We start from the raw sequence: 12,636 nt of genomic DNA on the forward strand, positions 1-12,636 counted from the left end.
AGATTATGATGCATGGGATGAAGGAAGACAAGATCATGAAATGAATAGAACAAGCAAGATTTAACTTAGGTTCCAGCTCCAAGGAAGGTCTTTTACACAAGGAGCTGATTCATCTGAGAACAGAGACAACCATTAGTAAGCATGGGAAGAGAGGCATCCAGGCAGAGGATGCCTGGGAATCCTAGGGAGATGGATTTGGCAAACCCCAGAAGCCCAGTGGCTGGAACACAGGACCAAGACGAGATAGGTGAGGTGGACAGATTCTTAGCACCTGGGGAGGACTTTATTCCAGTGAAACAGGAACTTATTGGCAGGTCTATAAACATAGGGCTGTCTGATGCAATCTGGCATTTTTAAAGATCACTTTGGGGCTTCCCTGGTGGTCCAGTGATTAAGAATTCACCTTGCAATCATGGGACACTGGTTCAATCCCCGATCCGGCAAGATCTCTCATGCCTCAGAGCAGCTAAGCCCATGCGCCCCGACTACTGAGCCAGCGCTCTAGAGCCCACTCGCTGCAGCTGCCAAAGCCCGCCTGCCTAGAGCCTGTGCTCTGCAACAAGAGAAGCCCCTGCAGTGAGAAGCCCCCACAACAATGAAGAGTAGCCCCTGCCTGCCACCATTTCAGAAAGCCTGCAGCCACAGAGACCCACCGCAGCCAAAAAATAAATAAATATATCTTTAAAAAAAAAAAGATCACTTTGGCTGCTGTGGGGAGATCGGATTGGAGAGAAGCAAGAGGAGAAACAGGAAGGCAAGTTGGGAGGCTGATGAAACCTGGAGTGGAGCAATGGTAGAAGCCTGCTCTGGACAGTAGACAGACAGAGATAGACATATTCAAGAGCAGTTGTGGCGTTAGGAGTGACAAGTCATGGGACACTGGGTCGGGCATCCGTCAGAGACACCATCATTGAGATGCTGCGTCTTAGAGATGCTGCATCACTGAGATGCTGCCACCCACAGTTCTCAGCGCTCTGTATCCACTTGTTCTTTTAACCCCCCACTCAACTCTCCAAGGAAGGTCCGACCATTATCCTCTTTCAAGCGATAAATAAATAGAGGCTCAGAGAAGATAACTAACTTGCCCAGTTGGTCGCTGGTAGAGGTGGAATTACACCCAGCAGCCTGGGCTCTGGAGTCCAAGCCCCTCACCGCTGAGCTCGGCTGCCTGAGCACACATTCCAGAAATCCTGGGGGATTACCTGTGATGGACCTGAGCCAACTGGTGTGGGCATCTTTTCTAACTTCTGTCCCTCCTGTGCCAGAAGACGGGTGATAAAATCACAGGTGAGTCACCCTGGCTGGCTGACAGCCAAGACACATGAAGCTGGATTATTTTTCAGCATAAAAGAGAACCCTAGCCCTGCTTCCAGACAAAACATGGCATCCGGTGGAAATTAATTTGGTCTAAAGTCATTTGTTAGGCTCAGTTACTTTCAGAGGCTCTCTGCCCTCAGAATACAGCATAAGTGGCAAGGTCTCATGCCCTGGGTTCACACCCCACCTCTGCCCCCTTGCTGGTCCTAAGACCCAGGGCGAGTCACCTTCATACGGTGGGAGTGCTACTTAAGTCTGGCTTCCTAACCACTGTTGTTGCTGTAAATGGGATCATCTACATCCAGGATCAGCTACCTTTTTCTTTAAAGGGCCAGTTCATAAGTATTTTCAGCTTTCTGGGCCATGCAGTCTCTGTCACAGCCACTCAGCACGGACGTTGGAGCTTGAAACCAGCCAGACAATATGTAAACTAGTGAGTGTGTCTGTGTTCTAATAAAGCTTTATTTACACAAACAAAAAGTGGGCCACAGTGGGTCCATGGACCACAATGTGTCAGCCCTTAATCTACATTAAGGGCTTAGCTCACAGGGCCTGGCCCAAGGGAAACATTCAGTCAATATAGTAGAGGCCAGGCTGCCATACACCTGGTATGTCCGCATCACTGAATAATGACAGGTGGGCTGAAAAGCCCTTGCCTTTCACACATGCCTGTGCCCGAGCAAGCAGTGTTTGCTCACTGTCTGGACAAACCTTGCTGAATCTTGTTAGGAAACTTTTCTCCTTGCTCCTTGGCAAATAGCATTATTACCTTTGTTTAAATAGCTGCAGGGAAATAATAACACAGTTGAGCAGACTAGAGGCAAGGAGGTCAGGAGTGTGGAGTGTTTTTTTCCTCGATTTGTTATGCAAGCATAATGTGATGCAACATTTAAGACATATGTAAAAGAGTAGCACTATAAATAACCATGAGCTGACCATCCAACAAGAAAAATAAAGGGAGGTTATCTCCCTTTCTTGTCAAATACCCACATCCCTGGATTTGCTAATTACTATCACTTTCACTTTGTTAATATCATTGCTCTGCCTTTCTTTATGTGGAATGCTATGTGTGCTCAGTCGTGTCCAACTCTTTTGTGACCCCATGGACTGTAGCCTGCCAGGCTCCTCTGTCCATGGGATTTTCCAGACAATGCTGGAGCAGGTTACTGTTTCCTTCTCCAGGGGACCTTCCAAACCCAGGGATCGAATCTGTGTCTCCTGCATTGGCAGGTGAATTCCTTACCACAGTGCCACCTGGGAAGGCCTTATGTACAGTAGAGGTTGGCAAACTTTTTCTGTAAAGAGCTTAATAATAAGTATTTTTGGCTTTGTAGGCCATACAGTGTCTATGAAAGACGCCATACGGTGTCTACTCAACGCTACCCTGTATCTTGAAAACAGCCACAGATTATACATAAATGAATGGGTATACAGGCATGCCTTGTTTTATTGCATTTTGCTATCTTACAATTCACAGATATTGTGGTTTATTGTTTGTGTTTTTTTTTTCTTTTTTACAAATTGAAGGGTTGTGGCATCCATTCTTCGAGCAAGTCTGTCAAGGCCATTTTTACAACAACATTTGCTCACTTCATGTCTCTGTTACATATTGGCACTGTTTTTGGACTTTTGCATCATTACTATATTTGCTATGGTAGTCTGTCATCAGTGATCTTTGGTGTTACTGTAATCGTTTGGGGGCTCCATGAAACGGCCCATATACGATGGCAGATTTCATCAACGAATGTTGTGTGTTCTGACTGCCCACCAACTGGCCGTTCCCTCATCTCTCTCCCTCTCCACAGACTTCCCTGTCCCCTGACACACAACAACATGAAATTAGGTCAATTAATAACCCTTCGTGGCCTCAAAGTGGTCACGTGAAAAATAAGAGTCACACGTCTCTCACTTTAAATTTTAAAAATGATTAAGCTTAGTGAGGAAGTCATGTTGAAAGCCAAGACAGGGGACAGCTGGGCTCCGGCACCAAACAGGTTGCCAAGTTGCTGTCATAATTGTCAGTGAAGTCGTGCACCATCTAGTGCATAAATCCCTTCACACCCATTACTGAGAGGCATCAAGAGAAAGCAGAGAAAACCTAGACTTCAGAGCTACCCACTAATCGCAAGACTCTGACTAAGTGGCCTGGTTTTCTGAACCTTAGTTTCCACATCTTTAAAATGGGGAGAAGCTTCCCTGGTGGTCCAGCGGTTAAGATACCACGCTTGCACTGCAAGGGGGCACAAGTTCGATTCCTGGTCAGGGAACTAAGTTCCCATATGCCTGCCTCTCAGTTTGGCAAAAAAAAAAAAAAAAAACCATTAAAATGGGGAAAGTCATATTGCCTATTTCATGGGATTGTTGTGAGTACCTCATTCACAGCTTTAGGTATTCGTTCATTCCCTTTCTTTTGATCGCCCAGCAATCCTGCCAGTGGGAATCAGCATCTTATTTCATAAGGGAGGAGAAACTGTCCAGGTTACCAAGTAATGAAGCAAACTGTCCTGGCTCCTGCCCAGACCACTTGAGTCAGAATCCATTGTTTTTACCACATTAAGCATTCTCTTTATTTATGGGGGTAAATGGGTGAGAAGGAGGGAAATCATAACTACAAAACCATCCCCAGAACTAGCAGTGTCCTTTTTTAAAAATGCAAATTTAAGTAGTATTGAAATACTATTTTATACCTATAAGATAAAGATAAGCAAAATTGATTATGTGTTCAATAAAAATACAATATATGGGCTACTGATGATAGATCAGCTTCCTCCCTCAATACAGTTCCTTCTCCAGCCAGCTGCTCTTGGAATGGGTGCCCGTGCCTTGGGGAGGCATGTCAGAGTTTGGCTAAAGCAGAAGGCAGATTTGTAACTGTGGCTTTTGGATAAGTAGGCCCCTCCATGAGAAGCATGGAGAGTATGTCTTAAGATTAAGTGGCATCATCTTTACAGAGGGAAAATGGTTCGTTTAATACCTTCACCCCAAATCCTGATGGACGTTTAAGCCATAGATGGAGCTAGTCCTTAGAGTACATGCTTAGTCACTCAGTCATGTCCAACTCTTTGCGACCCCATGGACTGTAGCCTACCAGGCTCCTCTGTCCATGGGATTATCCCGGCATTAATACTGGAGTGAGTTGCCATGTCTTCCTCTGGAGTATCTTCCCAACCTAGGGATCAAACCTGTGTCTCCTCCAGCTTCTGCATTGACAGATGGACTCTTTTATTACCGCTGAGTCACCTTGGAAGCCTCAGTCCTTGGAGTAGGGGACTCGTTACCCTCAGAGCCAGGCAGGAAGCTGACCACATGTGCAAAAGATGAGATCCATGCAGCCTGCCTTTCCCTTTCTCACTTTTGAACCTGGCCTAGGATGTAAAAACAAACGAAAACACCCAAAAAAACTGTGGTGAAAAATAGCACCTTAAAAACCAACCTCCATGTCTCAGAGACAGTATGGGAACCATGGTGACCTGGGAAACACACAAATTGGGGCGCTTCTGGGGACAGCCTATTGTCATGTGGGAACATGGTCATGAGGTTTCTAGATCATCCTGTTGCTCGAGAGAGGCCGTAAGTCTAGATTTTTGGGGGTGAAATCTCCTGATTTTTAAACAAAAGCGACCAATTTCAGGTTTCCCTGTAAAATACACAGGCGAAGAAGGACATGTGAGACTGAATTACAGCTGAAGTAGAGTAACTTCTGCTCACAAACCACCAGTTTGCAACCAGTTTGGAAGCTGATAAAACCGCATGCTGTCTTGATTCCGTAGCTCTTCTGCAGGTGCCAAGGAAGCATCCTAATTGTGTGTGCCTGGTACTTCTCTTTCCCCCTTCCAAGGCATCAAGACAGAAGACAGCTTGAACCATTCCCCCGGCCAGAGTGGGTTCCTCAGCTATGGCTCCAGCTTCAGCACCCCACCCGCTGGACAGAGCCCGTACACCTACCAGATGCATGGTGAGTGTAGAGCTGCGCCCCTCCCTGCCGTCTCTAAGGCACTGCCCGAGTCGGGTGTCCAGTCGTTTGTTCGTTTATTCAGCAGCTTTATTGAGTACCTACTATGTGCCAGGACCTATCTCAAGTAGCGGAGTTGCAGTGGTGGGCAGAGGAGATAACGACTCCTGCCCTCATGGCGATTACGAGGGCAGGAGGGAGAGACTGACAATTAAACCAGGCAGCAAGTAGCAAATGGCTAATTTCAGAAGGGGTTGAATGCAATGAAGCCAGTAAACGTGGTGTTGGGACGGAGAGTGATGAATAGTTGAGGGGTCCAGAGAGGCGAGAAAGGTAACTTTTAATAAAGTCATCAAGGAAGGCTCTCGGAAGATGTGACATTGGACAGAGGCCTAAGTATGAGGCAGAACTAGCCCTGCGCAGACCAGGGGGAAGAGCATTCCCAGCAGGAGGAACAGCCTGTGCAAAAGCTCTATGGGGGCCGGGGCGGGGGGGGAGTGTCTTAATGTGTTTGGGGCACAGAATAGTGGCCAGTGGGGATGGAGCAGAATTGGGGGGGGGGGTATAAGAGGAGAGAGTCTTGAGGGAGAGCAGGGCTAAATCATGCAGGGCCTTGAGGGCAAAGGGGAGGTGTTGGCTTTGATTTGAAGTGTGATGGGACAGGCGATACCATGGTAGACTCAGAGAAGTGATGGGTGTTGGGATACTGGACAGGGGGTAGAGGCATTGTTATTCCAGGCAGGAGGGTCCAGGCTCCGCATCCCCATTGGGCAGCCTTAGAAAGGGAAGAAACTCCCATGTAACTCCACCAACCCCACACACCCTAAGGAACTGGCCTGCTGCATTCTCCTGTTCCCACCTGCACTTGTCGTCATCCAAAGGCCCCTTCCCTTCTCCGGTGCCCCGTAGGGAATGTGTTGGAGCTGATACATGGAGTGGAGGGCTGGTGGCAGTAATTTTGGGCATCCTCACCCTGGTATTCTCTTTTTCCTTCATGAAAGCTGATAAGAATGACCACCAAGAGTCTGAAAAGTAATGTGCAAAGTTGAAAGAGTAGGGATGAGGTGGTGGGCTAATGCATGATGCTACATTTCTTTGAAAAAAAATATTTGCAAGTTTTGCTGCTTTGTCTTTTTAATTAGGAAACAATTTAAATGGATGTCAAGGGCATCCTTTCAGGAAAAGGCATTATGAAGAGACAGCAAATGGTCTTAGGGGTATGTAAGAGAAAGGAGGTGATGAGCATTAATGCCCAGACCTTGGAAGAGCATCCATGTAAAGATTTGCAGTGGAGTTTGTTGATGACACCTTCAGCTAACATTAACCTAGCACTCACCACATGCCACGCAAACTAGCTAATCACCTCATACAACCTTCATGACACTCCACAAAGTGTTGGTTCTGGTATTATCCGCATTTTATTGGAGACAGAACTGAGTCATAGAGGGGTTGGCATCAGGGCAAGGAGCTTAGATTTTACTGCAAGTGCAGTGAGAAACAGGTTGCATGACGTGTCTTGGGGGTCTGATGGATCCCCACCGCAAACCTGACTCAAAGCCTGCTCTTGGCTGTGGTCCCTCCTGCCTCCTCTGCTCCTCCTCTGTCTCCCTGGGGGCCTGTTCTGAGTCCCACGGAAGGGCATAAGGTGCTGGGACCCATCTTCAAGTGGGGAGTAAACAGTAGCACAATCCTGATCATAAAGGCTTGTGAAGACCCTGAACTTGAACTTACACTGGGGTCAGTCTTAACCATCTTAACCAGTTTCTTTTCAGCTTTTCCAACAGAAGTGGACATGACCGCCTCAGGGCTTCTAAGGAGACAGACAATGAGCAATTATGTAAATCGATCATGACAGATTGTGCTAAATCACAAGAAGGACCAAACAGGGTGCTGTGATGGGCCTTGATGAAGGGAGTGGTGATGGACATTGCCCAGATGGTCAGGTGGCTGGGGTGATGGAAAGGAACCAGCCTGTGAGTAGCTGGAGAGTGGACAGCCCAGGCACAAAAGGACCAGCGGGAGCAAAGGTCTGGAGGCAGGAAAAGACTCGCAATGTTGGAGACTCCAGTGGAGACTTGAATCTGGGGGTAGTGAGAAAGGCATGTGAGACTGGAAAGTGAAGCAGGAGGCACCCCTGTACTGGGACGTAGAGAATATGTTATTTCTTCTCTGGTCCTTACAGAAGTAACAGAAGGCGGGCTCCCTCAACACAGCTTTAAACACGATGAACGTGAGGAAGTGGCTTGCCCAAGGATCACAGGGCCAGGAAGCGATGAGAGCTGGGATTCAGAGTAGATTTCCGGAGCCTGTGCTGTTCCCTTGCAAGTGCTATTTCCCAGACTCCTTCCGACTCTAGACGCTGCCCTCGTTCTGCATATATACCATTCCCCGTGATCTTCCCAGCAGCCTTGTGACGTAGGTTCTGTCATATCCCCATCTTACAGGTGGAAAAACCAAGGCACAGCATGGTAAAGTGGCTTGCCCAAGGTCAGCTGGCTGTGGCAGTGGGGTTTCAAGCCAGGCAGTTCCCCTCCAGAGCCCAGGCACATAACCCCAACACCAGTCTGCCTTCCACACTCTCATAGATCCTTCTAGAAGACCAATCTCCGTGGATGAGCCCTGGCCCAGACCCCACCCCCATCAGCCCTCACAAATAGAAAAACATCTCCTGATCCACTCCCACTGGACCATGGGAATAGTCCAGGTTATTTTCTTATCGTCTTCATGGCCCAGATGCCAGCTGGACTTTGTCCCAATTAACTGCCTTCAGTCTGATGCTAATGGCCATAAACTGCTCTTGAGACAGCCCAGGCATTTTGCAAGCCTGACATATTCCTCCTTAAGTATTTTTTTTCCAAACGCAAACACACAGAAGGCTCACACGCCGTGCCCATGTGCTTCCTATTAACTTTTTTTTTTCAAGTTGTTCCCGAGGAGAAATAAACTCTCCAATACTCTATGTGCCTTTCAGAATGGAAGACGCTGGTTAAGCATAGCGTTTTTGAAAGAGGAAGGGAGAGAGATTGAGACTGAGTTTCGGGCCTGAAAGCATCAACTTGGAGTCAGATTGGTCCATATTCAGAAGCTGAGCTGAGTCCTTTTCTTTTCTAAGAATTAAAACCATCATTTTATAGAAGCAAAAATAAGTCCCTGAGCGGGGACCACTCCATCATTTACAAATGGGTAAACTGAGGCACAATAGCAGCAGTGTGACTTGTGTAGGGTAAACATTAGGAAAGCATTAAAAATGCCTCCAGCTGGGTCTTCTACCCCATCTCAGAAACTTCCAGAAACTTCAGCAGAGCCATTCCCCCTGCCCCCCATGGCCCTGGTTGGAGATCTGTATCTGCTAATATAGCATTGCCCTGCTGCCAAATGTACAGTAAACGTAGAAAAGAAAAGTTCACAGCCCCTGTAGCCTTTTCATGGTTGTTTATTTTCTTTTTTAAGTTCACCCAGGGGTTTTCGTAGCTGAAATGTATTTCTTATGAGTTTGATTTTTTGTTGTTGTTCCATTTCGGCTTCTCCTGCTAAAACACTGCTGTTCATGGAAACGGCCACAAAGATTAAAAAGAGAAGAAAAAACAGACAAACAAAAAAACATCTTGAGAGTGTGTTATCAGAACTTGCTGGTGCCCCCGAGGGGTCAAGAGCCCTGGACCTGGCTGCAGTCAGCACTGTGTCCCGTGGCGGGACCTGGGTGAGGTGCTTGGCTTCTCCAGGCATCCCTTTCCTCACCTGTGGGACCAGCATCATAGCAAGAGCAGTGAGCCCAGGGGGCTGTTGGGGGACTATACAGAATGGCCATGAGCAATCAGATGAAGTCCTTCAAGACTGGGCGTACTTTTATTATTTCTCTCGTTGCTTCTGTAACATGAGCGTTAAAGGCAGTAACCCTGAAGTCAGGCTGAGCCAACTTCCCAGTTGTTCCTGTGCGCCAGCGTGTGACTTTGAGCCTTGTGACTTCTTGGTACCTCGGTTTCTTTCCCTTTAAAATGGGGATACAAATTGTACCCACGTGTGGGGTGCTGCGATAATTAAATGAGTTAATGTGTGTGAAAAATTCAGAACAGCACCGGCACAACCTAAGTGCTCTACAAATTGTTAAATATTATTTTCCTCCTAATGTCTGATTTGATGGCCTTATGTTTTTCCCAGATTCATTTCTCTTTCCTGCACTCTCCATTTTAGGACATAGTTTTGGTAAGAGAAAAGAGAAATACCAATTTGAGATTGTTGAGCCACCCTGCTGGTGAAATATGGTGAATACGGGGGAGCCTTACAAATGGTGGGAGAGCCTTCTTCCAGGGGAATTCCTCTTTTTTATTATTATTTACCAAAGTCAGGGATTGTTTGGCTGCCCTGGTGGCTCAGTGGGAAAGAATCCACCTGCAAATGCAGGAGATGTGGATTCAGTCCCTGGGTCGGGAAGATCCCCTGGAGGAGGAAATGGCAATGCACTGTGCTTGCCTGGGAAATCCCATGGACAGAGGAGCCTTGGTGGGCTACAGTCCATGAGGATTCAAGAGTCAGACACAACTTAGTGACTAAACAACAACATCAACAACAGGGATTGTTAATAGTGAGCTCAGAACCCAACATAAGCCTTTCGAGAGCAACATGGAAATGTGTGATTTGAGGATGCATAGGAAAAATTAAAAGTCCAGTGAAAGAGTCTAAGCCAATGATTTCATCCAGAGACCTCTGAGGCTGGTTTGTGCTGGATTCATGAAACCTAGCACCTTCTCTGGCTCCAGCCAGATGTGTTTTTGGACAAGCCACTGAACTCTATGATCTATGTTTCACAGCTCTGGCACTCACAAATACTCACTGAAAAATAAAGAAGTTGGGAAAGTTCATTGTCATATACATCAAATACATTTGGTAAATAGTGTGTAGTGTGAAGTTAGATATCTTCACTGCAGGACTTTTTGCTCAGTCGTGTCCTACTCTTTGGAGTTCTCCAGGCCAGAATACTGGAGTGGGTAGCCATTGCCTTCTCCAGGGGATCTTCCCAACCTAGGGATTGAACCCAGGTCTCCCAAATTGCAGGCAGATTCTTTACCAGCTGAGCCGGCTTCCCAGGTACCGCTAGTAGTAAAGAACCCTCCTGCCAATGCAGGTAGACTTAGGAGACACGAGTTTGATCCCTGGGTGGGGTAGATGCCCTGGAGAAGGGAACGGCAACCAACTCCAGTATTCTTGCCTGGAGAATCCCACAGACCAAGAAGCTTGGCAGTTCAGTTCAGTCGCTCACTCGTGTCCAACTATTTGCGACCCCATGGACTGCAACACGCCAGGCCTCCCTGTCCATCACCAACTCCCAGAGCCTACTCAAACTCATGTCCATCATGTCAGTGATGCCATCCAACCATCTCATCCTCTGTCATCCCCTTCTCCCACCTTCAATCTTTCCCAGCATCAGGGTCTTTTCCAATGAGTCAACTCTTTGCATCAGGTGGCCAAAGTATTGGAGTTTCAGCTTCAGCATCAGTCCTTCCAATGAACATTCAGGACTGATTTACTTTAGAATTGACTGGTTTGATCTCCTTGCAGTTCAAGGGACTCTCAAGAGTCTTCTCCAACACCACAGTTCAAAAAAGCATCAATTCTTTGGTGCTCAGCTTTCTTTATAGTCAACTCTCGAATCCATACAGGACTACCGGAAAAACCATAGCTTTGCCTAGACGGACCTTTGTTGATAAAGTAATGTCTCTGCTTTTTAATATGCTGTCTAGGTTGGTCATAGCTTTTCTTCCAAGGAGCAAGCAGTCCATGGGGTCGTACAGAGTTGAACATGACAGAAGCGACTTAGCACACACACACATAGGACTTTTCAGAGCCTTTGCAGACTAATGTGCCTTGTGGCTCTCCAGAAGTGAAATTCAGTAGTCAGTTTTCCCAGGTAGATTTGAACAGGGACCCTCTCCCTAAACTAATATTCTCTGCTCACTGGGAAGCACTTGTTGTAATGAGCATTAGTCCCCATGGTCAGCTGTTTCAGTCATGTCTGGCTCTTTGTGACCCTATGGACTGTAGCCCACCAGGCTCCTCTGTCCATAGGATTCTCCAGGCAAAAATACTGGAGTGGGTTGCCATGCCCTCCTTCAAGGGATCTTCCCTACCCAGAGATCAAACCTGAGTCTCCTACATCTCCCCCCTGGGAAACCGTAAGGCCCCTTCCTGTGTTAAAACCCTTTCTCTAAATTTTTTTCATGATGAACATGCATGTATTCCTTTTTCCCTGTATTTTCATTTATTTTTTGATGAGCTTAATTAATATACCATAAAATTCACCCTTTTAAAGTGTAGATTCAGTGATTTTACTGTATTTACAGAGTTGTGCAACCATCACCCTATCTAATCCCACAATATTTTCATCATTGCAAAAGAAACTCCACACCCATTAGCCATCATTCCCTAATTCCCCTCCTGCCAATTTATTTCCTTTTTTTACATTTTAATTTAATTTATTTTTGACTGCACTGGGCTTCCCTGGTGGCTCAGCTGGTAAAGAAACCACCTGCAATGCAGGAGACCTGGGTTTGATCCCTGGGTTGAGAAGATCCCCTGGAGAAGGGAACGGCTGCCTACTCCAGTATTCTGGCCTGCAGAAGTCCATGGGGTTGCAAAGAGTCGACAGGACTGCGGGACCTTCACCTTCACTTTTCATTTTTGACTGCACCGAGTCTTCACTGCTGCATTTGGGCCCCTCTCTAGTTGCAGCAAGCAGGGTCTACTCTAGATTGCAGTACGCAGGCTTCTCATCGCAATGGCCTCTCTCGTTGCAGAATGCGAGCTCCAGGGCACGTGGGCTTCAGTAGGTGTGATGTACGGGTTCAGTCGCCCTGAGGCGTGTAGTACCTTCCCGGCCCAGGGATCAACCGTGCTCCCTGCACTGGCAGGCAGACTCCCACCCACTGGATGACCAGGAACATTGCCAGTGTATTTCCTTTTATAATAACAAAAAAGATATATGTAAAGTTACTCCTTCATATCAATTTTTAAAGCAGGTTATGCATTTATCTACTTTAAACATCTATAGAAATCTCTATCCCACTCTCATCCAACATCCACTCAGCTTCTAAATCCCTAGTACTTAGCCCCTGTTCTAGGTTCTTGTGAACCCATCTGGAATTTCCTCTTGCAAATATAAGCAAACATGAATGCTGTCTATTACATTGCATATTTCTACGCCAGCAATCAACTCATTTGTGATTCATAAACAAGGAAATGATGGCAGGGTAACTCCAAAGGTGTATTGGTTCATTTAAGATTTTCTCCTTGTCACTGGTTTGAAGCAATTTAATTTTGATGGGCCTCAATGTAGTCTTTGTGATTCTAGTGCTTTGTGTTCATGGAGCTTC

General features: G+C 46.7%; 1 protein-coding gene across 4 annotated transcripts in view; it reads left to right on the plus strand.

Moving 5' to 3' along the window:
* The window catches only part of EYA2 (EYA transcriptional coactivator and phosphatase 2), a 253,660-nt gene that overhangs the window by 100,056 nt on the left and 140,968 nt on the right, over window positions 1–12,636 (plus strand). For 3 of the 4 annotated variants that reach the window (XM_043883562.1, XM_043883561.1, XM_043883564.1), the window contains one exon: window positions 5,156–5,272. The exons of the other annotated variant lie outside the window; for it this stretch is intronic. In XM_043883562.1, coding sequence (XP_043739497.1) covers window positions 5,156–5,272 — 117 coding nt within the window. The remainder of the gene's footprint in view (window positions 1–5,155; window positions 5,273–12,636) is intronic. 4 annotated transcript variants of the gene reach the window in all.

Source organism: Cervus elaphus, chromosome 23 (assembly GCF_910594005.1).
Source record: "Cervus elaphus chromosome 23, mCerEla1.1, whole genome shotgun sequence".
Classification (NCBI taxonomy): domain Eukaryota; kingdom Metazoa; phylum Chordata; class Mammalia; order Artiodactyla; family Cervidae; genus Cervus; species Cervus elaphus.